This window comes from Callospermophilus lateralis, chromosome 1, assembly GCF_048772815.1.
Source record: "Callospermophilus lateralis isolate mCalLat2 chromosome 1, mCalLat2.hap1, whole genome shotgun sequence".
Taxonomy (NCBI): domain Eukaryota; kingdom Metazoa; phylum Chordata; class Mammalia; order Rodentia; family Sciuridae; genus Callospermophilus; species Callospermophilus lateralis.
The window spans coordinates 201,084,549-201,110,232 of NC_135305.1; the positions used below are offsets into that span (position 1 = coordinate 201,084,549).

General features: G+C 48.5%; 1 protein-coding gene across 1 annotated transcript in view; it reads right to left on the bottom strand.

The window, feature by feature from the left end:
• The window catches only part of Scn5a (sodium voltage-gated channel alpha subunit 5), a 95,389-nt gene that overhangs the window by 26,891 nt on the left and 42,814 nt on the right, over positions 1–25,684 (bottom strand). Inside the window, exons 12-18 of the mRNA XM_076869103.2 lie at positions 25,127–25,498; positions 19,797–19,929; positions 19,159–19,397; positions 8,974–9,147; positions 7,338–7,694; positions 2,509–2,949; positions 990–1,151 (exon numbers count right to left, since the gene is read on the bottom strand). Coding sequence (XP_076725218.2) covers positions 990–1,151; positions 2,509–2,949; positions 7,338–7,694; positions 8,974–9,147; positions 19,159–19,397; positions 19,797–19,929; positions 25,127–25,498 — 1,878 coding nt within the window. The remainder of the gene's footprint in view (positions 1–989; positions 1,152–2,508; positions 2,950–7,337; positions 7,695–8,973; positions 9,148–19,158; positions 19,398–19,796; positions 19,930–25,126; positions 25,499–25,684) is intronic.

Here is a 25,684-nt window from a genome sequence, read left to right on the forward strand (position 1 = left end):
GTCCGGCGGCAGGACAATAGCACTGAGCTCTCTCTGCACACGTGACCTCTACATTTTACTTAACATGAGCGAAGCTGGGCAGTATAGTTAGCCACGCCATGATCCCTTAGCTCAGGGGCCACAAACTCCAATGACTATGGGGGCCAGGCAGGTAACCGTCAGTCAGGCAGGTGGCTCTGTAGTAAGTCAGGGAGCTCCAGCCTGAGTCTGGGACATGGTGACCACTTTTCTTCAGCAGTTCTAGTTTTTCAGGAGAAGCCAGGAATGCAGATTTTTATGAAAGTTCCCAAATTTGAAGGGGTGGTAGCTAAATCAAAGTAAAACTTGTGTGTGTGTGTGTGTGTTACTGAGTATTGAACTCAGGGGCACTTAACCACCAAACCACATCCCCAGACCTTTATTGTATTTTATTTAGAGACAGGGTCTCACTGAGTTGCTTAGGACCTTGCTTATGCTGAGGCTGGCTTTGAACTCATGATCCTCCTGCCTCAGCCTCTGGAGCCACTGGGATTATAGGCATGCGCCACCACTGCTGGCTGAAAGTAAAACTTTTTGTGTGTGTGTGTGGCCAGAACAAATTCTTATGGCAGGCTGGGCGGGCCTCCCATTTGTGGCCTCTGCTTTAGTGTAGGTGACAAGAAGCTGGTGATAAGGTGCCAAAAACAGTTCTCAGAGCTCCCTGAAGGTCTCTTTGGATGGGAGATTCACAGGACAGGTTGCCAAATAGGACAAGAACATAGGAACACGGAGTGAGGAGAGGGTGAACACACAGAGGCGTTGGGTTAGTCCTGCAGCAGGGTCCCGGGCTGGCCACTTCCCGATGGCCCTGTGCACCCCTCTCTTGTCAGAACCCGTTGCCCAGTCTGCTCTCTGAAGATGGGTCTTCCACCAGCAAATGCAGGCACATGCTGGTGCAGGGACCTCTCCCAGCCTGGGTCCAGCCCAAGCGGCAGCGCCCCGTCAACTTCAGGGACAAAGGCGTGCATTACCTCACTGCACCCTGGGGCCCGGGGCTCCGCTTTCTGCTGTTGCCGCCAGTCTGCCTGAGATGCGCTGGCCTCAGCCTCGGAGGAGGCTGTCTCGGACACCTGGCTCCAGGCCCTGGGCTCTGGGTGGGACTCTGGGCCACTGGACACAGGCTGGGATTCCTGCTGAAGAGACCCCAGCCCGTGAATTGAGCCCATACACCCTACCAGAGGGTCTCCAGAGTCTTAACTTTGTGGGCTTCCAACCCTGCCCACTTAACAAGGGCCCTGCCTTCTGCCTTCTTCATAGAGCCTCCATCTCACTGAAGACCCTCCCCTGGGGCCCTAACCAGGTGGGTGGGAAGCTCCCAGTAAGTCCAGGTAAAAGATCTATAAATATCCTCCACTCCCAACTCCCTGGAAGGGTGTGGCTGGGCTATGAGGCCCATCAAACAGCACTAATTTGATGGGCGTCATAGCCCAGCTACACCCAAGCACCCTGGCTCGCTTGCTCGTTCTCTTTCCCTCACGCTCACACGCACGCACGCACACCCAAACACACCCACATACACATGCATACTTCCATGCTGGCCCCAGGGAGCCAGAGCCCACAGGCTCAAGAGAAGGAAAGGAGAGGAAAAGAGGGATAGGTGCAATTCTTCTTCTGTACCGGAGACAATCGGAGGCGAAAGTCCTGGCAACCCCACTCTCCCTGCCCCGCCAACTGTCACTGCCACTGTCCCATAGCCTGACTCAATGGGCTCAGGCTAGCCTCTGGGACCATAGGGAGGTAGGAGGAGACAAAACCAAGCCCAGAGCCTCCGATCAAGTTCCCTGCTTGGGGAGCATTGCTCTCTAGGCCAGGCGCCCTCAGTGCTGGCCAGAGGAAGCGTCCAGAATGAACCCAGCTAAATGGAGAGAACCTCCAATGGCTGCTTGGCCTACAGACCTAGGAGGAGCCACTGGTGCCTGGCTCAGGCCAAGGGAAAATGGAGGGGGAGGGGACTGACTCTTTTGTCCAGACCCTGGTCCCAAGTGTTAAAAATAACAGGTTGGGAGATAAGATAGTGCTGTCTCTGACACCTCCGTCTTAGGGATGCTTATTTTTAAATCTCAGAATTAGCCCTGGGCATGGGAGGAGGAAAGGGGGCAGTCAGGAGGTTAGGAAACGGCACCCCTCCTTTGCCAAGACCTGCCACCTTGCTAGTCCTGGAGACAGACAATGGCCAGGTCAGGGTGGGATTGTGGGACCAGGGGCTCTGGCCCTGCCTTAGACACATGAGGAACTCCTAGCAGTCTCTCTCTTGCCATGCCTCAGTTTCCCTGTCTGAATACTTAGTGGCCTAGGACCAGCCAGGGCATGAATGAGCAATAGCTGGTCTTGGAACCCCTCTGAGAGATCAGCTGTTGGGCAGAGGCCCTCTCTTCTACCCCACCCACTCCACTACTGAGGCAGGGGCTCTAAGCGAGGCTGGTTCCTCCAGACAGCAGTGCTTGGCCCCTAAAGAAGAAGATGCTGCAAACATGTAAGGCAGGGACTCACCTGCTTGCTGGATTCTTCCTCCGTTCCCTGGCTGTTCTCCTCATCCTCGTCCTGGTCATCCGTGTCTGATTCAGCCACGGCAATGGGCACACACACAGGCTCTGGGTCCCCAGGGGTGCCCTGGCCTGGACGCTTGTCTTCCTCAAACCTTGTTTCCTTGCGGGCTGGAGGTGCCTTGTCCGTCTCTGGGGGTGGTGGGGAGCTGGGGTTGGCAATGCAGCTGGGCAGCTGGCCGTGGGAGGCAAGAGCTGCAGGCTTCTTAGGTCGCCGCCGTAGGAGTCCGCAGCAGAAGTCCCAGGTGGTCCTCTTGACAAAGCGCAGGCCCCGCTGGATGCGGGCCAGCGCCAGCTGGAGGTTGTTCATCTCCCCATCCTCATCCGGGGCCGTGAGGTTGTCTGCACTGAAGGAGCTGAGCAGCAAGGCCAGGAAGAGGTTCAGGACCTGTTGGGGCGACAGGTCAGGCTCACCTGGCTGCTGAACCATGCCATGGACACTGAGCTTCAGCTCCATGGGAAAACTCGGGGTCAGGGCCTGCATCCTAGCCCCCACCTCCATTCTCTTGAATGTGGAGGGTTTGTCTGTAAAAGAAAAATAAATTTGCTGGATACAGTGGTGCACGCCTATAATCCCAGCGGCTTGGAAGGCCAAGGTAGGAGGATCACAAGTTCAAAGCCAGCCTCTGCAAAAGCAAGGCGCTAAGCAACTCAGTGAGACCCTGTCTCTGAGTAAAGTATAAAATAGGGCTGGAGATGTGGCTTAGTGGTCGAGTGCCCCTGCAGTTCAATCCCCAGTACCCCCTGCCCACCAAAAAAAAAAAAAGAAAGAAAGAAAAAGAAATTTAAATTCCTCCTCCCAAGTGCTCACCATGCAGTCTGAATTTGAGTTTAGTATCAAAAGCTACAGAAGGGAATGAACTCCAAAGAGGGACTTGCTTAAGGTCACACAGGAGGCTGGACAGAGCCTCATCCCTGTTCCAGATACTTCTACACATAGGCCTTTTTTTTCTCTGCTCTCACCTCTTCCTGCAGCATTGGGAATGGGGTCAGGCTGTGCCTGGGGTTCCTTCCTGGGAAATGGGTGTCCAGAAACAAGACAGATTCCCACCCAGAAGCAATCCACAGCTCTCAAGGCTTTCTTAAGAAAGGAGCTGGTGTGTCTGTCGCTGAAGGAGGGGCAGTGGTCTGTGTGAGCTCCCACAGAAGCAGGCTCTCTGCTCTAAGACCTGCAGCTGCTGTTATGGAAGCCTATTCTCCCTGTGTTCTAGGTCTGTGTTTTCCAGGTGAGGGACGCAGGGCATTGAGCAGAACAGGGTAATAATAGGAAAAGAAAGTCATGAGAAGCTCTCGGGCCTTTCAAAATCACTGTGGGGTCAGGCCCCACAGAGGTGGCTGTGTCTAGGTTGTAAGGGCACCCAATGGGTGCTGTGAGTGGGACCACATAACTGGGATAGGGTGGGGGACCTGAGGTTGGTGCCGGGATCTGCCCTGGTTCTAAGGCCCATTCTGCTGCCGGGGGTGAGAGGACGGGTCTGCATTCAAGAGATTCCAGAAGGCACACTTCTTTACTGAAGTTATTTCTTAGGGGTTAGGGATGAGAGACTCCTTAAGGAGAGTCTACAAAACCCCTCAGCCTTTGGATGGTTCTGGATAATTGCTTGTTGTTATAAACGTCCTGAAAATGTGAAGTTTTTTTTTTTTTTTTTTGCTAGGAATGAGGATGTTTGCTGTATGTCAAGGGGCTGGGTTTGAGTCCATTTCCCAGTCTCACGGAGGGTAAAGGAAGATGGCGGTGGGCTTATCGCACTCATGATTTGGACTGGCCTACTGGCATCACCAGGTTGACAGCCCAGGGACATAATGTCCCCACTGAGGGCTTGACGTCTGCTCCTCCCAGCCCCTCAGGAGGGACTGCAGTTGAACAGGGCCCTTGTAGCAGGTGGCTGGTGAAGGTGGGTGCACAGTGCCTATCAGAGATCCATTCGGAGCTCCTGCTCTGACTTCTTGTAAGCCCCTAAGAGACGCCACACACCCCATCCAGGGATGCCACACTTGTCAGAAAGCTGTGAAGGAGATTCTGGTGAAAGTGGTGGTGAAACGAGGCCAGGCCTCTGATTTCATGTAGCAGGTAACATGTATTCATGTAAACGGTATGGAAAGGTTACGGAGTAAGCCTCTCCCCTGCCATCCCACTGACAGATGACCACTTTGACACCTGGCAGCCCTTTTATTGTCGTCATCTGGGGGCAAGGCATGTGATGTGAATCAGAGGTGCTGGCCTGGCCCAGGCACAGCCTGCCTCTGTTCCTGCTGACCTCTGCGGTCCCCTACTCCAGCCCTCACTGCATAGGTGGCCCCCCCCATCTTCTGATCCCAGGAGTCCTGGGCCCAGGCTAGGGGCAGGGTAGGAGGGCACCTGGAAGCCTTGTCCACCCACACAGGACCTGAGTCCTCCCTTGTCTACGGCTTCCAAAGTTCGGCTTCTTCCAGTGCTTCCCCGTCAATCATGCCGCTGCTCCCTAGCCCTGCCTGATCCTCACTTCCCATTTCAATGGCAATCTTGCTTCCACCCACGCCAGCCCGGCAGCGGCCCAATTCCTGAGGCGGCCAGGGAGGGGGTTGCGTGGGCCGGCGCTAACTTCCCTCCTCCAGCAGCCTCTAATCTTCTCATCCCCAGGCAGATCTGCTCAGAAATGGCAGGGCTCTGTGTGTGAGGGGCGGCTCAGCCAGGCCAGGGGCTCGGTGCTCAGCACACTTGTATTCTTCTTAGAACAGACAGGGTCTGGCAGCCCCTGGGGCTGGGTCAGGGGCTAAGTGAGGCTCCCACCCAAGGGGCAGCAAAAAGAGCTGGGTTCTTTGGGCACGGATACCCTGGCTCCTCTTTGGGCAGTGAGCTCTGCACGGTGGAGGTTTGACCACAACTAGTCTTGTCCTATCCTATCCTGGTTAACGCACATGGAGGTAAAAGCAGGCAGGTGTGGGGAAAGGCTCGGAAATCTACAGCCCAAAGTTTTCATCCCACAGCAATCTGGAAAAGTGGATCTAAAACCTCTCTATGTGCAGATGTGACCCTGTGCTGCCCACGACAGACACAGCAGCAGCAGCAGAGCCAGACCATGCAGCTGTGATGTTGGAGCATGAGTAGGCCACCTGAGCGCCCAGGAAGGTGGCTCCATGTCCACAGTGGATGCTGACTTGGTTCTGAACCAAAGACTCGCCTCAACCTTGTTTCTTCCTAAGGTCTATCCTCTGGCATTTAGACCTTGATCTCTCTTAAATCTGAACTTCTGCACAGCTTAAGGACACAAGCAAGATCCTAGGACAGAGAGGGAGCCATAGGAACAAAGGCCTGGCTCCTCTTTATGGGACAGCAGGAACTCCCACCCAAATCAGGTAGCTTAAAAAGCTCCTACTGGACCCGCCTGGATTACCACCTGTTCATACCTAATGGTCAACCTCTTCTGCATTACCTGGTTATCAGGACAGCTTCAAACCCTCCTCCAGGAAGCCCTCTTTGATTCCCCTAGCTGGAGGGGAACATACCCATGGGCTCCTCCATGGTGCTCTGGTCACCTGACCAGTCTGAATTATTTCAGACCTGTTTCAACTCCCCACCTCCCATTTCTCTCAGGTGAGTGAGCAGTGTCCAGGCTGGGGCTAGGCTACCTTTGCTTCAGTCTGCTTACTGGTGTTTGAAACATTTACATGCAACAGGGGCTCAGTGAACATATGCTAAGCTCAACTGAAAATCATCTGGTGATTCATTGGTAGTGACCATAAAAGGATGTATAGATAAGTCAATAAATTAATTAATGAGGTGAGTAAATAAGTGGGTGAATGAACGAATGAGCAAAATTCAATTAAGAGTGAGTGATAGGTGGACGTGGTGGCACATGCCTGTAATCCCAGCAACTCAGGAGGCTGAGGCAGAAGGATCACAAGTGCAAAGTCAGCCTGAGCAACTTAGTGAGGCCCTAAGCAACTTAGTGAGACCCTGTCTCAAAGGCGGGGAGGGGATATGGCTCAGTGCCCCTGGGTTTAATTCCTGGCACAAAAATAAATAAATAAATAAATAAATAAATAGGTGGATGGATAGATGAGTCAATGAGTAAGGAGTGAGTAGCTAGCTGAATGGATGGGACTGGTAAATAAGTGAATAGAAAGGTAGATTGATGGATGGATGAGTTGGATAAATGAATTAAGGAACAGATGGGTAAGAGAACAGATAGGTGATAGATGAATGGATGGATAAATGGTGGATACATGAAAGGGTGAAGGGTGTGTGTGTGTGTGTGTGTGTGTGTGTGTGTAAATGGTTCATGAATGGATGGTTGAGGGACAAATGAATAGATGGGTGATGAATGAGTGGATGGATGGATGAGTGGATGAGGACATGGGGTTGAAGGATGACTGAATGGGTGAATATGGACAGGAGATTGGTAAGTGAGTAGACAGACGGATAAGAAAGGCACATGGTGGGAGTGTGATTGGTAAGTGGACAGATGGCTGTAGATAAAAGAATGAATGGGTAAGTGAATATATGGGTTAAAAATAAGTGCAGAGACGGATGGGTGAGTGGGGGCATAGGTGGGTGGATGAGTTGATAAGTGAATAGAGGGAAGGATGGGTAAACAAGTAGATGGATGAACGGATGGGTAGGTGGATGGATGAGAGATTGAGGGGTGGGTGGTTTGATAGATGGCTGGATGAGTGGGTAGAGAGGAGGAAATGTAAGCAAATGGATAAGTGGATGACTGGGTTTGGGGTACCTGGGAGGATGAAATGTTGGTTGGTTGGGTGGGTATGCATGTGCGACACCCCTAGCCGACTTACCACAAGGTTGCCAATGACCATAACAAGTAAGAAGACCAGCAAGCACAATGACTGCCCAGACACCTCCATGCAGTCCCACATCGTTTCAATCCACTCGCCACAGAGGATGCGGAAGATAATAAGGAAGGCGTGGAAGAAGTCCATCATATGCCAGCGGGGCAGCAGGCCGGAGTCACTGATGCGGTGCCTCAGCTCTGAGTAGTTCTTGCCAAAGAGCTGCATGCCCACCACGGCAAAGATGAACACGATGATGGCCAGCACCAACGTCAGGTTCCCCAGCGCCCCCACTGAGTTCCCAATGATCTTGATGAGCGTGTTCAGGGTGGGCCATGATTTGGCCAGCTTGAAGACCCGCAGCTGGGGAGGGAGGAAGAGGAGAGGTCTTTGTGAGGGACTTTGGCTCTCACTTCTCATGAACACCCTTCCCCTCCCCCAGCTCCTGCTTGAAAGCTCAGGGAAGCCTTGGAGGTTGCTGACACCCACCTCTCCCCATTTCTCCAAGAGCATGCACTCGCACTCATTTCTGAGAGCAACCTGGCTGGATTCTATTCTGGGAGTCAGGTCAACAGCTCCAGTGCATGCCCCTCAACTTATCACCTCTTTGTCCCATACCAGCTTCCTACCTTCCTTGGTCTCACATCCAGGAGCTTCCCAATATAGATTCTCCCAACCTGGAACATCTTTCCTCTTTCAGATCTGTCCTCATCAGCTATCCTTCGGGCCATCTCAAACCATCTCTGACTCATCCAATGACCTCCATCTTTCTCTCCTCTCAGTTACCACAGAGAAAGAGGGCACATGCTAATGTGTAATGCATGTGCCATGCCTGGGCTTAGGATGATTTGCTTCATTCAGAACTCCCAATAACCGCCTGAGGCTGGCACTATTACTACCTTATTTGACAGATGAAGAAAACAATCCTTACAGGTGGAGTAACTTGTAAATTCCTTGGCTCATGGCAATGGAATCAGGGTTGTAACCCACATCCCAGACTTTCTTTACTTACTGCACCACTCTACCTTCCTATATCCCCGAGAGGAGCCGCCCGCAGAGCTCAGGAGCTGTCTCTAGGAAGCCTTCCTTGACCACAACTCCAGCCCCACCTCTGGATCTTTCAGGTGTTTTGAGCTCCACATGTGGTTCACAGATGTGCACCTTTGGCATCACCTGAGAACTACTGAATCAGTCTCTGCATTTTAACAAGACTCCCTGGTGATTTGTGTGTACATTAAAGTTTTAAAAATGCTGCCTGGATGAGTGGCCAGCCGATCTGGCTCTACCTGTTACTTGCCATGTGGCTTTGGGAACTTCATTTCATCTCTCTGAGTCTTTATCTCCTCATCTATGAAATGGGGAGGTGGAAATACCAGCCTTACTCCTGGGTCCTATGAGGACTAACGGGGACACTGTGGACCATGAAGGGCTTTGTAAATCATTCAGATATCACCCCGATTGCTCTTTTGGAGAGATGTCTCCCTCTGTCTCATCCACCTCCACTCCTAGGTGCTAGGGGCACTGAGCGAATGATTTGGGGCTGAAGGCATGACATATCAAAGCAGGGGCATTTGAGAGGTGACCCAGAGAGGGGTGTTCCCAGCCACCCACCCACCCCCCTGCAGTGGATCCAGCTGGGTACCAGGCGAAAGGAGCGCAGCACCGACAGGTTGCCCATGCGGCTCAAGCCCAGCTCCATGAGGCTGAGGATGACGATGATGCTGTCAAAGATGTTCCAGCCCTGCTGGAAGTAGTAGTAGGGGTCAAGGGCAATGATCTTGAAGGTCATCTCTGCTGTGAAGATTCCGGTGAAGACCTGAAGAGGAAGCAGAAATCAGGGGCTTCTGAGGTTGGGGGTTGGAAGACCCTCTGGCCAGCAAGGGCACTTCACTTCCTGACTCTGGCTCTGGCAGGGTCTTCCTCTTGGCTGGCAGCTCTGACTTGTCCTGGGCTCCCAGTGCTGCTCACTCAGTGCTGGCTCTCTTCTCCAGCCTGGTGTCCCAGCCCTCTCAGCTGCTCATCAAGCACGACACCAGCCTGGGCCCACTGGGACTCTACAGACTTCAGTGTAAGAGGCCCCTGGTGTGGGGGAGGCAGAGGAGGGTGTTGGTGACCCAGCCCCAGACTCCTTCCAGCACGCTTCTCCCTGGGGAGCACTCCTGGTGGAATGACCAAGGAGTGCTCCCCAGGGAGCACTAGCCCATGCTGTTCCTGCTGCTCAGAATGCCCTCAATCCTTGTCCACCTGTGAGCTCTTCCCACTGTAATGTTAGCCACCTGCCATTTCTGGATCACCGGTGATGTGCCAGGTGCAATACTAGAATACTCTGCATGTATTGCAGCTTTTAATCCGTTCAACAACCCCATGAGGAAAACATCCTTGTCCCCATTTACAGGAAAGGAAACTGAGGCACTGAGAATTTTTCACATATCACTGCCCCCAAAGGCATTCCTAAGTGCCAGGCCTTCCCTGAGCTCCAGGCCCCAGAAATAAGTATTAGTACTCATAGACCTAACAGTCCTTAAGAACACACCCTCCCTCGTGTGCCCAGGCAGGTGCTGGGGAAGGTCACGGGTGGGACTCAGAGGAAGGGACAACCCAGGCCTCATCATTAAGAACTCTCTGGGAAGCCTGGGGTAGGGGCGCCTCTGCCTGAGGGCTCTGAGCATAGGTGCATGAGGCGTAGGCTGGGCAGGGAAGGCTCCTGAAGTCCGGATCCTTGGGGTCATAAAGCTATCAAGTTCAGGAGCCAGGAGAATAACCCAGAGCTCTTTCCTCCAAGCTTCTGAGCTTCCCTTCTCTCCAGCAGACCTTCCTGAGTGGGTGGAGGCTGAGCTTCACCTGGTTTGTTGACTCATGAATCCCAAGCTGCCTGGCCTCGGCCATTGGAGCCTGTGGTTTAGGAACTCATACTGTGGTGGGCCAGGCTGCCATGACCATAGCCAGCTGTCCTGAAGGCTGCCAATTGCTATAACAGGGGCATGGTTCCAAGAGTGGGGGATGTCTGATGTGAAGGGAAGTCAGAGGCCTGTACTTGAGCCTCCTTGGTCTTGTTGAGGAGCTGTGAGCTATCCTAAGGGAGGCGAGGAGGCACTCAGGGCATTCTGGAGGGGAGGGAATGCTGTGGGCAGAGGACTGGGGAACCTCTGGGAACAGTGCTGGGTCTGCAGCAACAGTGAAAACATGGGAGTCGGTGACAGGCATGGCTGAGCCGGCTCACTGGGGTCAACAATCAAAAGGGAAGGTGACTCTGGCCTTGGCACCTGAGGGGTCTCTGAGCTAAAAGGAGAGAGAGAGGCATCTGTAAGTGGCCACAGCATCTGCCTGTCCCTTCTGTTCAGAAGAGGGCCCCTAGAAGTGGGCTTGGGGAGGCATGGCCCTCATGGAAATGTTCATTCTTCCACCAGCCAAGTTCTTTGCAGTGTGTGTGTGTGTGTGTGTGTGTGTGTGTGTGTGTGTATAGGGAGAATGACTTGAAATATTTCAGCCTCCACCCAAATTCTTGGGTGGCCCCAGGAAGCATCCTTGGGCTCTGCTTCTTTCCCAGGACCCAGGCCTATTTCCATAGTTTCTCCATCCCTTGGGCCCCATCTCCTTGATGCTCTCTTCCCAGGGCCTTTGCACTCACAGCTCCCTCTCTCTAGAGCATCTTCTCCTTCATCCACAGGGCTCCCTCCCTTCAGGTCTCTGAACAAAAGCCACTCAACCCATGGGGCCTCCTGATGCTTGAAATCACGTGCCCTCCATCCCGCTCCTTGTCCCCTTCCTTGCTTTCTCTCTCTCTCACATACCACCATCTGACAGCTGCATGTTCGTCAAGTCCCCTCTGTTCAGAATGTAAGCTTCTTGATAGAAAGGACTTTTCTGTCTTACTAGACCTAGGATAATGCCCAGGGCATAGGTGGCCCACCAGTATTTGTTAAATAAACAAGGGCTGGGCCTTTGACCTGCAGGCACCATGGTCCCTCTATTTGGCACCAGATGGGTCCTCTTTCCTGACTTCAGGGACCTTTCCCCGCAGCTGATGTCTCCTGCACCTGTGCTCAGAGCCCTCAGGCAGCAGTGCTCCTGCCCCAGGCTTCCCAGAGAGTCCCCAGTGGTGAGGTCTGTGTTGTCCCTTCCTTTGAGACCCACCTGTGACTCTCCCCAGCACCTGCCTGGGCACACCTGAGGGAGGGTGTGTTCTTAAGGACTGTTAGATCCATGAGAACTAATACTTATTTCTGGGGACTGGAGCTCAGGAAAGGCCTTGCACTTAGGAATGCCTTTGGGGCAGTGATACATGAAACATTCTTTGGGTACCAATAGCATCATCTGGGAGCTCTTTAGAGAAGCAGAATCTCGGATGATCCCAGACGTGCTGAATCAGAATCCTCATTGGTGCTGATTCTTAGGCTACTGGAAGTTGGGGCAGTGATGTTTGGAATGCACGGATTCTCTGACCTGAGAACCGGAATCACCTTGGGAGCTTTGAAAATGCCAAGGCCTGGATCCCATCCAAATGACTCCAGTTACAGGAATTAAAAAAAAAAACAAAAAACAAAAAACAAAACAAAAAAAAAAACCTTCCCAGGTGACTCCAAGGCACAGCTAAGCTTGAGAAGTACATGAAGTCTGGTACCTGCTCCTGCCACAGGATCAGGTGTTCTAAGGCCATGTGATCACAGCTTGATGGTTTAAGATGTGCAGAGGATGGCAGTCAGACCTGCAGTATAAAGCAGGGTCTGCCCTGTGTGATCTTGGGCCAGTTTCTCCATCTCTCTCTGAGCCTTGAGCGTTCCCATATGTAAAATGGGGATAATAATAACTCCATAGAAGGTTTCTAAGAGTTAGAGCTAATGGATGTAAAGTGGACACTTTATGAGAGGGCGATTGTTATGACCATCAGAGGCATTTATTATGACTGCTGAGAGTGGGCAGGGGCTGCTTCAGATGGAAACAACTCTGAATATTTGATAGGCTCACTGGGATCTGGCAGATGGCTCTGAGTGTGGGGACCCACTTCCTCTGACTCTTGGCAGGAAGCCCACCATCAGTGCTCATGGTGGAGTCCCAGCAAGTGAAAGGGCTTCTGGGGAACCCCAGACTCTTCTTGACCTTGGCATGTCTTTAATGGGATCACACTCTACATGCTGTAAATCTGCACTTAACCCAGAATACCCTGTGCACACGCTTCTGTGTCAATTATGCACTCTACAGCTTTGCTTTCTTTCTTTTTTTTTTTTTTTTTTTGTGGCCTGTAGAGTGCCATAACCGTTTAACTATTTCCCTGTGATGAGCATTCTTTTTTCCCCTCTTAAACACAAACAAATAAGTATCCGTTTACATATATACTTTAAAACAACTTTCCCAATTCTTTCCATGGGGCAGATTTCTGGAAATTGAATTGTGTAGTCAATAATCATTTTTAGTGTTTCCAACACACTGCTAAATGATCCTCAGGGGCAGGTTTTCACCAATTCCATGAGCTATGTGTGAGTAGCTGCCTCTCTGCTAGTATTGGGTATCCTATTCTTATTACCTTTTCTAATTCAACAGGACAAGGCTATTTTATTTGCTATTTCTTTGTTTGTTTTTTTTTTTTTTTGGTAAAATTGCCTTCATTTGTTGTTCATATACATTGCTTATTGTTCCACTAGGATGTTTGCTTTAAAAATTATTTATCAATATACTTTATATATTAAGGATATTACCATTTTATCTTCTCTATGCATTGCCATGATTTTCCTGATTTGCTACTTATCTTTACCACATGTTTTAAATCATAAAATAAGAATGTATATTTTAAGTATAGAATACCATAGTGGGCACCTTTGTACTCGCCACAAACTCTGCCAAATATTAACATGTTGCCACATTTGTTTCAAATCCTGTTTTATTTGTCCTCAAAAAATAATAATAATAAAGACTTAAAAAGCACTTGCCGTATGGCAGGCATTGTTTGAGTGTTTCACACATATTAAACCATTTAATTCTCATGATAAACCTGTGAGATATGCCATATTTATTATTAGCTAGGGAAACTGAGATACAGAAAAGTTTAGCCATTTACATATATACTTTAAAACAAGGACCTAAGGTCAACGATGGCTTCCACCATGTTCTGACCCACCATGTGCCACCACAGATACAACTGAAGTCCCCTGCATTCACTCCATCCCAAGTCTGATGGTGATCATTCCCATACATGTTTTTACATTTTAAATGCACATAATAATTTATTAGATTATTATTAAATGGACTATGCTCATGTGTTCAAGACCTTCAAAGAAGAATTAACACCAATACTCCCCAAATTATTCCATGAAATAGAAAAGGAGGGAACCCTCCCCGACTCATTCTATGAGGCTGATATCGTCCTGATCCCCAAATCAGACAAAGACACATCGAGGAAAGAAAACTTCAGACCAAAAAAAAAAAAAAAAAAAAAAAATCCCTGATGAACATAGATGCAAAACTTCTCTATAAAATTCTGGCAAATCACATGCAAAAACTTATTCAAACGATAGTGCACCATGATCAAGTGGGGTTCATCCCAGGGATGCAGGGTTGGTTCAGCACATAGAAATCAATAAACGTAATTCATCACATCAATAGATTTTAAAAAATAAGAACCAGATGATCATTGCAATAGATGCAGAAAACACATTTGACAGAATGTAGCACCCCTTCATGTTCAAAACACTAGAAAAACTAGGCATAATAGGAAATACCTCAACACTGCAAATGTTATCTATGCTTAGCCCAAGACCAACATCATTCTAAATGGAGCAAAATTGAAAGTTTTCCCTCTAAAAATTGGAACAAGACAAGGATGCCTTTTTTTCACCACTTCTATTCAACATCATCCTTGAAACTCTAGCCAGAGCAATTAGACAAGAGAAAGAAATTAAAGGGAAATGAATAGGAAAAGAAGAACTCAAACTGTTACTCTTTGCAGATGACATGATTCTAAATTTAGAAGATAACAAAAAATTCCACCAGAAAACTTCCAGAACTTATAAATGAATTCAGCAAAGTAGCAGGATATAAAATCAACACCCATAAATTGAATGTATTCCTATACATCAATGATGAATCTACTGAAAGAGAAATTAGGAAAACTACCCCATTTCCTTTTATTCTTAACATCATGTTTATGAGATTTAGCTATATTAATACATGTATATATATTCATTTTAAATTGTGTACAGTATTTCATTTTATGATTACACTGCATTTTATTTCTTTATTTTTTTAAGGATGGAGGAAATTTATATTGATTCAAATTTCCCTATGGCTAATAATCCTGTAAAGAAATTTCTGTTTCCCTGTACAGAAGTCTCAGAGTTTATTAAGAATATAAATTCCTGAGTTGTAGAGTATGGATGTCTGTTATGAAGCAAATACTGTAAATTGTTCCCCATGATGGGTGTACCAAATCCTCACTCTTACACAGAGTTCCCACAGTACCACATTCTTGCCAACCACAGGAGTTTATTTTGTACCCTCTTATAGGTAAGAACTACTATATTAAGTTCCTCTAGTTTTCCTTCCTCTGTGTCTTATTTCATGCGTTTATAACCACCTGATTTGCTTGGCATTTTGTTTGTTCACTGTTATGTTGTTTTTTAACCATTAAATTGTCTCTTTTTTCCTTTGATGTATAAGTCTTCAATATTGTCTGAATTTCATGAGTTTCCATGTCTGTCCAATCAAATGCTTTTCCTAAGGTCAACTTCTAGTTTGTGGAAAAGTGATTTCACTTAGCTTTTGGTATCTTTTGTTGTGCCGATATTATAAATGTGAACGCAGGTAAATTCAGCAATCTTTTCTTTCATAGTATAAACTTTTCAAGTAATTAAATCATTTTCTCTTAATTTTATTCTAAAAGCTTTTAAGTTTCGCTTTATTGTATTTATGTGCTAAATCAAATTACTCAGCATTAATTTATGAGTATGATGTGAGTAGGGGTCTCAATTAATTTTCTTTCATAAGATTAACTATTCTTTCCAGAATTGTTTAGGGAATAGTTCACCCTTTTCTACCCTCTTATAATGCATTTCTGTTATTCATTGAGTCTCCAAATATGAATTGTTCTATTTCTGAGGACTTATCATAGCACTGGTCCATTTTTTTTCTACGTCTATTCCAATACTATAATGTTTTTAACTTTATAATATATCTTAATATATAGTAGTAAATTCTCTACCTTATTCCTTAATTTGTCTTGATAAGCTTTACTTTTCTATATAAATTTTGGGATTACCTTGTCAAATTACATGAGATTTTGATTGGAATTATACTGAATTTATAGGTTAATTTGGAAAAAATTAATATCTCTACAATAGTCAGACTTTCATCTATAGAAATGGCATATAATTTTAATTTTTAAGTCTTATGTTTTCCCATAGTCTCATAATCTTCTCATATAAACTGTAATATATGTGTGTGTTAAGGTTTTTTGTTTTTTTGGGGGGGCACGGTATTGGGGATTAATCCCAGGGTCACTTGACCACTGAACTACATCCATAGTCCTTTTTAGTCCTTTTTATGTATTTATTTATTTATCTATTTATTTATTTATTATATTTATTTTTTAGTTGTAGGTGGACTCAATACATTTATTTATATGTGGTGCTGAGAATCGAACCCAGGGCCTTACACGTGCTAGGTGAGCGCTCTACCACGGAACCACAACCCCAGTCCTCCTTTTTATTTTTTATTTTGTGACAGGATCTCACTGAGTTGTTGAAGAAGGCCTTGAATTTGTGATCCTCCTACCTCGGCTTTCTGAGTGGCTGGGATTACTGGTGTGCACCTCTGTGCCTGGTATGTGTTAACTGTCTTAAAGTCATGTTTTCCAATCGATTGTCAGTGGTGACGAGGTGCACGCTTTGTGATATTGAGCTTGTAACCCTCAACGTTGCTGAACTCTCTTCCTAGAGCTGAAGACCTCCCTGTGGATTTCCTTGGGTCACCTATGTAGACAACAGCATAAGCTGGAAAATGATGTCAGGTCTGTTTTCCTTTCTTCTATCCGTTTCTGTTCATCTCTCTGCACTATATCCTGAGCAGCTTCCTTACAGATAAATTTATATTCATTGGTCTCCTCGGCTGCATTAATGTGCCTTTGGATTGGAACGCTAAGATTTTAATCTCAGTGGCCATATTTTTCATTTCTAGAGATCTTGTTTGGTACTTCTTCAAAATCATTTTATTTTCATGTTTTAATTTCCTTCTCTCACATCTTTAGTTATTATGAATATTCTTGTTTTTACTATCTCTATCCAAGAGTTCTGCTTTATGACATTTTAAGGGGTTAAGCCTCTGTGTGTGTGTGTGTGTGTGTGTGTGTGTGTGTATTTGTGACTCTTGCTCACAGTGCGATATTTCCTTAAGTGGTTTATAATTCGGGGAATCTAGCTTGACCTGGTTTAAAGACATATCTTTCCAGATCATTTCTGTTCACCTCTTTCAGGGTCACAGATCATCCTGGGTTATTTTATATGTTGATCTTCTCAGGTATGGGCTCCGGGAGCAATCCGGTATAAATATGAACCCTGACTTTCTATAAGGCCAAATCCATGCTCACAAGCTTCCAGGGGTGACTTTTCCCCTCTCTAGCCTCAGCTAGAGGTTTGCCATTTTACTGAATGTACATATGATCACTGCTATGGTTTGAAGGTCCCTTTCAAAACTCATGTTCAAGTTTAAGTGCCGTTGTGTTGGTATGAAGAGGTCGGACTCTCGAGAGAGGACTGGGTCATGGGGGCACAGCCCTTATGAATAGAAGAGGGCATTATTAGAAGGGTGGATTAATTATAAAAGGGGAGAGTTCGGCCTCCTTTTCCTTCGTCCGTCTTTCTTGCTCTCCTGCCATGTGGTGCCTTCTTCCATGTGAGGACACAGAATGCAGGCCCTCATCGGATGCAGCCCCTCAGTCTTGGACTTCTCGGTCTCAAGATCTATGAGCCGCCCCCCCCCCCCAAAAAAAAAGAAAATTCTGGAAGACTGACTATAGCAGCCCAACCCCTGCCCACGCTTGCCAGACTGTGTCTCGTCTACTTGGCCATGACACGCCAAGCCTCCAGAGCTCTCTACCCAGCGCCCATCCCGAGGGCAACTATAGAACCATTTCATGGGTTTAATGCTGTGTGTGTGGCCTCTGAGCCCCTCTTTGCTCTGGGCACTTGGAGATTCTGTTACTTTCCATGTATTTAATTACATTTAAATTGTTTCATCATAGACCTTTCAGGTTTTTTCTGTCCATAATGTTGTTGAGAACAGAAGTTTCAGTTGCCTTCTACCTTTCTTTATATGATGGGCCAAAAAAAAAAAAAAAAAAGACTCAAATCTATCAATCTTCTCTTTTATAAAATTTGTCTTTAGAGATAAGCTTGGAACGTTCTTTTCCAATATCAAGGTTATTTACCCATGTTTATTTTTGTGGTTTTGTGTCTTTACATTTCATATTTAAACCATTTACAATATATTAAATGCAAGAAAACCAAAATCTTACATATTAACAATAAAGCTATTCAAACAGAACAAAATATAGCTATAACCCAACTGTATCTCTTGCTGCCAATAACCGAGTTTCATACAACTGCCACTCAACCACAGCCTGATGGTCCAGGGAAGCCTCCAGGGCTCTGCATCACAAGTGACTCAGTCCAACCCAGGGGTCACATTCCCATAAAACCACATCAACCCCAACCCTGCATAACCACCCAACACCCCAGCAATGCCAGGAGATTCTGACGGACTGAGATGTAGCTTTTACTTTTGTTTGCAAAGAGAAGAAGAAAAGTAAAATCACAGCCAGACGGGCTCAAGTTAGTGAAAGAATTGGAATACACCCTGCGGAGAACTATCTAGAGTCCTGGGTTTAGAGAGTAATACAAGAAGAAAATTTTCATGCTCTACATTGTGGGAGATCTACCTGCCTCTGGGGGCCACCTGAGCAGCTGGATCTGAGACAGGGCTAGCTCTGCTGTAAGAGAGAAAAGCTGAGACCGATAGGCTAGAGGGCCTTTACCACCGGCCTCAGTGATGGATCCCAGGATCATGCTGCTTCCTGAGGTCAGCCCTGCTCCATGATCCCCTAGAGAAGGTCTGGCTGTGTTTGCCTGGCCAGAGCCAAAATCGCCCTTGCGTGTGGGTCAGGAGACAGTTACTCCACGCCTGACTCTACCTTGACTAAGTCACAACCTCCTATCCCTGGGTCTCAGTTTTTCCTGTTGGTCCGGTGAAGATGCCAGACTTAATTTTGTCTCAAGGGGAAAAAAAAAAATCAGAATTAGAACTCAGACATTCTGACTTCCAGGGTCAGTCTCCATAATTACAACAATAATGAGAATAACCACAGCTATCATTTATTTTGAATGCTTATTGTTTATCAGACTCTGAGCCCAGCACATAATACACATTATCTGATTCAATCCTCATTAGCTTCCTAGGAGGTTGATATTGTCATACTAATTTTACATTTATTAAATTTGACAAATACTTATTGTGCCAATTACCAAGACTAAGTGATTTGCTTGAGGTCTCATAGTCAATAAGAGCTGAGTCAGAATTCAAATCTGGCTCTGCCTGATGTTCTCACTGTGCCGAGCTATCTGTCCATCCATCTAGCTGTCCATGTAGCTGTCCTAACCTCCCTCCAAATCCACTCCAAATCTATATCTCTCCAGTCCTTAAAAGCTGACCCTGAGACCCCCTCTTCCCTGAGGTCTTCCAGGATGCCTCCTGCCCTCGGAAGACCCTCTGTGTTCAGGATCCCTTCCCCCCTACCCTTCGCTTGGGGACGCCTGTTGGAGAACCGGTGGCAGGTGGCTCTTACCAGGTTTCCGACCTGCAGCATCTCCTCAAATTCGGTGGTCATGTTGTAGTGCTCCAGCGCCATGAAGAGCGTGTTGAGCACGATGCACATGGTGATGGTGAGGTCGGCGAACGGGTCCATGACCACGAACTTCACTTTCTGCTTGATGGACATCCACAGCGGGCAGCACTCCCAGATCAGGTAGCGCTGGGCAAAGCGGTTCCAACATGGTGGACACTTGCGGTGAGACTCCTCCAACTCTGGGGGGACAGCCAGGGAGTTAGCTGGGTTTTGTTGACTGGGTCACACGTGTCTTCCTGGGATGCCAGGAGTGTGGGAATGGCTGGGCTGAAACAGGAAGGGCTGCTTGGGGTAGGATGATTCTAAGGAGCCTAGGGATGCTTGGGAGAGGCAGGGATGCGACGGAGAAGAGGTTGGGACACGCCAGGACAGATGTGGGCATGTTGGGAAGATACACAGACATGGGAATGCCTAGGAAAGAACCAGACACGGAGGCCAGGCAAGCACATTTGAGGCTACGGAGGATAGAAAAGTCTGAGTGCAATGCGGTCAGATGGAGGAGGCCCGTGCAGGCTGGGGCAGAGGCGAGGGTCCCTAGAGCGGAAGTGTGGAGTGCTTGCATAACACAGGGGACTGACCTTCCAGTGCGCTGGTGAGGATACTGACAGCGCTGAGGGCCCGCTGCCGTGCTTCTGGCTCCTCAAAGCCATCAACACACGGAGCCTGGGGAGTCAGCATCTGGGGTCCACCCGGGTCCTCCGATGGTGTGGTCTGAGTGCAATCAGAAGATATGTGTCAATCTGGTTTGGATGGGGCGGGGGGGTCCTGCTCCCAGCTATAGTCCTGCTGGGCCTGGGGTAGCCAGTCCAGACTCAGGCTGGGGACATTACAGGGGACAGGATAGAGGTCTTGATGGGATATTAGATATCGGGCTTAGAAAAGCTAAATCCAACTCTCTCCCAGCTAATAATTCTCAGGCTCCCACGCCTCCTGCCAATCATTATTACCTTCATTTTCTTTCTTTCTTTTTTTTTTTTTTAAAAAAAATTCTTCACCACCTCTCATTGGCAGTGATTCTTGAGTGTGGTTAGGAAAACACAAGTACAGCACAGGTCCTTTGTGTGCCAAATGCTGTCATATACATTAGTACATGCAAAAATGATCTGGGAGTCTTAATTGACCACAAGCTCCCCAGAGTCAAGAGCACAAAAGAGCCTGGAAAAAAAAAAAAGAAATCTAACATGCTCCAAGATGACCTCAGTAGAAGCATAAAGCAATCCTGCTTAGATGTGGCTGGTAGGGGGCCATGTATTCGGTGGAGGCAGGTTTGTATCTACCAAGAAAATTTTAAATTGGCCCTGCAATTCCTCGTCTAGTAATCTAACTTCATAAATAATTATACACACGCACCCAAAATATACATAAATGACGTTCATGGCGGCACTGTTCTGAATACCATAAAAACAAAACAACCAATCAATAGGAAGAATATAAAAATCAATTATAGATACAACCCGACTCTGGATTCTGATACAGACAATAACGAGAATGAGGTGGTTCTGTGTATGATCCCATAGGAGCATCTCCAAGACAAACAGTTGGAGGAAAAACAACAAGACCAAGGTCTGGAAGACAAATACTGGTTGTTAGAGTGGAGCTCTCTGGGGAACTGGATTGGGGGCAGGGAGGGGCAGAAGTTCCCTGTTCGCTGTGAGCAGCTCTGCACAGCTGGACTTGATTCCAACATGCGCATGTCATTTGTATAAGTAAAAAAAAAAACAGTCCTAAAAACAGAGATGCCTGGTGGATGGAGCTGGCTGACAGGTGGTCTTCAGGCTTCCACAGAGCTCCCCAGAATCAAGGAGGGCTCACAAGAACTTCATGGGAGCAGGGCCCTGTACAACCACAGCCCATGGGCTGGAGCTGTGGAGTGAACTAGGTTGCTCAGCGGGCACTAGTGGGGCTCTACAATCTGTGCAGGGCAGAGGGGGAGACAGGTGAGGGCCACCCAATGTGGCAGAGCCAGGGTGTGTGGTGGGCACCAAAGAGACCTGGGCTCAAGTTAAGATCAACCTTTGCAAGTGGTTAAAAGCTCTGTGAAATGTGCTCAGGAAGGTAGTGAGCCCCCAGTCATGGAAGCATTCAAGTGGAGGTTCTGGAAAGGGCTGAAGTCGCTGGCACAATAATAATACCATTTGGAGGTGGTGGTACGGGGATTGAACCCAGGGGTGCTTTACCACTGAGCTCCGCGGCCCTTTTTATTTTGAGACAGGGTCTTGCTAAGCTGCCAAGTGGGCCTCACTAAGTTGCCTGAAGCCTGGGATCCTTCTGAGCCACTGAGATGACAGGCAGGTGCCACTACACCCAGTTATAAATTTAGCCATTTTAACTCATAAGCACATTTAAGTCCTCCCAACTTCTCTGCTACTTTGTTACCACCTAGGATGGTTTGAGTTAGCACCAAGCAAATATTCTCTCTTTCCCTTTCCACGGAGGATGAAGGAGACTTTCCTGCCCCCTGAAGCAGATTTACTTTGGCCAGGAGCATGTAAGTGGATATAATGTGAACAGAACCTAAAGTATACCCGGGCTATTTGCCCTCCCTTGTGCTCCAGAAAACTTCCATGAATCCAGGAATCCACCCTTCCAGCCCAGGCCTTGGAACAAAGACAAGCGGAGCAGCCCCAACCTAACCCACAGTGTAAGCAAGAGGTATCCTAAAGCAGAGTTGCCCAGCCAGGCCCAACCTAGACAGGCCAAATCATGGCCAATGTGCAGATAAGGAGCATGATAATTGAGGCTTATTGTTGTCCATTGACTTTTGGGATGGTTTGTTACACAACATTATCATGGCAATAGCTGACTGATAAACCATCTTGGCGTAAGCCATCATTATCTCTTTGCTACAACTACTGCAATAACCTACTAACTGGCCTTACCTCCTCTCTCTTCTCTACCTAGCAGAAAAGAATTCCCTAAAAACATAAACTGGATAACACCACTGCTTTGTCCAACTCCCGCCTCTGCTCCCCATCTTTCTCAGAGTAGATCCAAACTTTTCTATGACCTACAAGGCCCTGTGTACTTCAAATCCTAACTCTCCAAACTCATTTCTTGTTCCTTTCAGATGTTTCCATCCCACCTGGCCCTACCAGGCTCTCTCGTCCCTTCAACATGACAAGCCCATTCTTTCCCCAGAGCCTTTGGTCCTGTTTCCTTTGCATCTTTGTGTCTGGGCTCCCTAAAATCATGTGCCCGTCAGTTTGAAGGTCACCTTTTTGAAAAGGCCTTCACTGAGCGGTCTAACCTATAGCCCCCATTCCCAACCCTCCCCAGCAACTTTCTACTGTGACCTGAACATATTTCTCATTTCTCTGTTTTTCCTGACTCCAGGTGAACTCCATGAGTGCAGAGGTCAGGTTTATTCTATTCACGGCTATGAAAATGGGAGCCCCAATGCCACCTGGCACTCAACACAGCTGGATGGCACTAGGTAAATAGTGGGTGGATGGAAAAATTAGTTGGAAACCAGGAGGCGCTGGTGAGAAGCCCGGCTCTGTCCCTAACTTGCTGGATGCAAGGGAAATGAAGATGAAATTCTAACATATGGAGGAAGAAGTTCTAACATATGTGATGGCAGGTAGAGGTCACAAGGACACTGGACTGCAAGGCAACTCAGCGGGCTTCTCCTGACTCCGTCCGGCTCTCCGGACAGGAACACTCATACAGACGGGGACAAAGTGAATCGCCACCCTTTCCCCGCAGTGTGGATAAACTGAACGTGGGTCCTCAGTGGCCCGGCCCTTCCTCCTGCCTCTCACCCTGACCAGGCACCACAGGGCCTAACCCTTTGCTTTGGGCAGAAGCCACTCACTGGGGACCCAGTGGAAGTGGAGAAGGAATTCCCAAGGGTTTGCTGCCTGCTAATCTCCTTGACTTTTCAAATGTCTCCATCTTGGTCGATAATTCCTTTAACTTTGCAAATGACCCCGTCTTGGCCTGCTAATCCCTTTAAGGATACAAATGGGCCCTACAGAAGTGAGAAGGGGTGAAGTCAGAGTTCCCGGTAATGAAGTGTTTGAACTTAGATTCCTCCCGACATGTGCTGCACAATGAGATGATTTGCTCCCTAATGAGATTAGGAAATTCTATTAGCGCTCCAACCTGCTTCCCCGAGGCCGAGGCTCCAGGACTGGGCCGGCCTGCTGCATGTTCCTGGAAGCCAGACACCCACCCTCCAGGTGATGGGTCCAGAAGCTGCACCGCTCAGTTCCTCCCCTTCACACACCTGCCCCACCCAGGTGCCCTGCAAGGCACCCCAGGAGGCTTTATTCAATGATACTCATGGCAGATACTAATGAATAGGAGGCAAAAACTAGCCAAAGCGTCGCTCTGTTTTAACTCGCCTGGTCCTCACCACAACCTGATGACATTGTTAATTTTTTAGAGACCTTTATTTTATTTTTTAATGCGGTGCTGAGAATTGAACCCAGTGCCTCCCACGTGCTAGGCAAGTGCTCTACCACTGAGCCCCAGCCCCGGCCCCAACATTATGAATTTTATTTCCACTTTACAGCTGAGGTAATGGAGGCACAAGAAGGTTAACCTGTACCAAGCCCCACAGCTAGGGCAAGTCCGGGCAGGAGCACATGGGGCCAAGTGGCAGGGTCCTCCCTCCTCAGCCCCACGTCCACCATCCTGGCCACGTCTTCCTGCCAGTCCAGTCCTGTTCCCCTCAGAAAGCTGGCCTGCCTTTGTCCCCTGCTGGCCTCGGGGTCTGAGCCACACATTCAGTTTATTCCTGGGTGTGCTGTTTTGGCGCTGTGATGGCGGGTAGAGGTCACAAGGACACTGGGACAGCTGATTGGCAGTCATCAGTCTGTCTCTGGATCTGTTGACTGAGTGACGGAAGCTCTGAGTGGCCTTTCATGACCTGGATGGCCCCTCCCCAACCCCTCTGACAGTGACTCCAGCCTCTCTTCTAGCCTCGCTGGCCTCATGACTCAACGGCCTCGGCATGCTTCTGCCTCAGGGCCCTTGCACCTGCTATTCTTTACGTCTGGAGCACACTTGCCCAGATGATGGTAGTGACCATGTCACTATCGTGTTCTAATATCAGAATGTTCATAGTCTGCAGGGCCTTGCCATATTAGCTCATGGCATCCTCACAGCTTTCCTGAGATGGGTATTTTTTCACCCATTTTATAGATGAAGACACTTGAGTTACTGAGAAATAAAGTAACTTGTCCACAGCCATCCAGGTGGTCAGCTATGAGTTGGGATCCGAACCCAGGGTGTCTCCAGGGCCAGGGTGCTAACCACTCTACTACACCACCCTAGTTTCTACTATACTCTCCTAGTTTCAGAAAGCAGCATGGCTCCTGGTCTTCTCCCAGTCTTTGTTCAAAAGCCTCCAAATGAGTATGGGTTCCCTCTCCCCTTTTTTCCTGCTCTGACCCCCACAGCACTTATTGCTTGGGCTGATAGTGATTTGCCGCTTGGTAAAGTACTGCTTATTTCCAACCTGGTGAATAATCGTTATCCAGAATCCCTTCAGTGTCCCCTTGCCTCTCCAACCCTTCTCGGAGGACCCCCGGGATGGCTTTTCCCTGACCCTACAATTTAAAGGGTGATGACATGGCACAGTCAGGGCCTCCAGGACAGTGCTCTTGCACTATTGTGCCACCTCGGCGCCTAAACCTTACCAGTGAAATATTTCAGCGTCGTCCTCATTTATCACCATTACACACCTCATAGGCATTCACACACACACACCACTCTTCTTCTTTCTTTGATTTTCGCCAGTCTGCCCTTACTGACATGGAAGCGCTAGGCAGGCAGAGATTTCTTGGTAGGACTGCACACAATAGGTGCTCAATCAACACGTGGCCAGTACTTTGGCCCCTGGCACCAGGGCAGTTTGGGAGATCACATCTTCCCTGCTGCCTGCATTGTGGGGCTGGCTCACCGTGTCTGGGGGGCGCTCCAGCATCATAGGGCGAAGCAGGCGGCTCCCTGGCGATGTGGCCTCTGGGTCACCTGCCCCCAGCAGGGAGACCACCCCGTTGCAGTCCACAGTGCTGTTTCTTTTGCCATTGAGGGCATGGCCAGGAGCCACAGCCCCAGGACTGGGCTGTCCCTGGGCACTGGGCCTGCGCAGGGGCCAGGGCACCAGTAGTGACGTGCGGTGGCTCTCGCTGTCCCCTGCTGTGCTGTTTTCGTCATCTGCGAAATCCGTCTCGGAGCCCAAGTCTCGCCGGCGAAAGGTGAAGATGCTCCCGCGGCTGGAGCGAGGCTTCACAGAAGTCCTGCTGAGGCCGTGGGTGAGGCTGAGGCGATTCTGAGGACACAGGGAGCCGTGACATGACCAAGACGCTCTTCACGTGCTCACAGCCTAACTCCCGTGGCACTGGGGACTTTTGCCAGTCACACAGGAACTAGGTGGGCTGAGCCCGGGGGTACTCAGAAGGGGCCTCTCCGGCTCCTTTCCTCACCTCAAGTCGATGCCTCTGGAGCTTTGACCCTG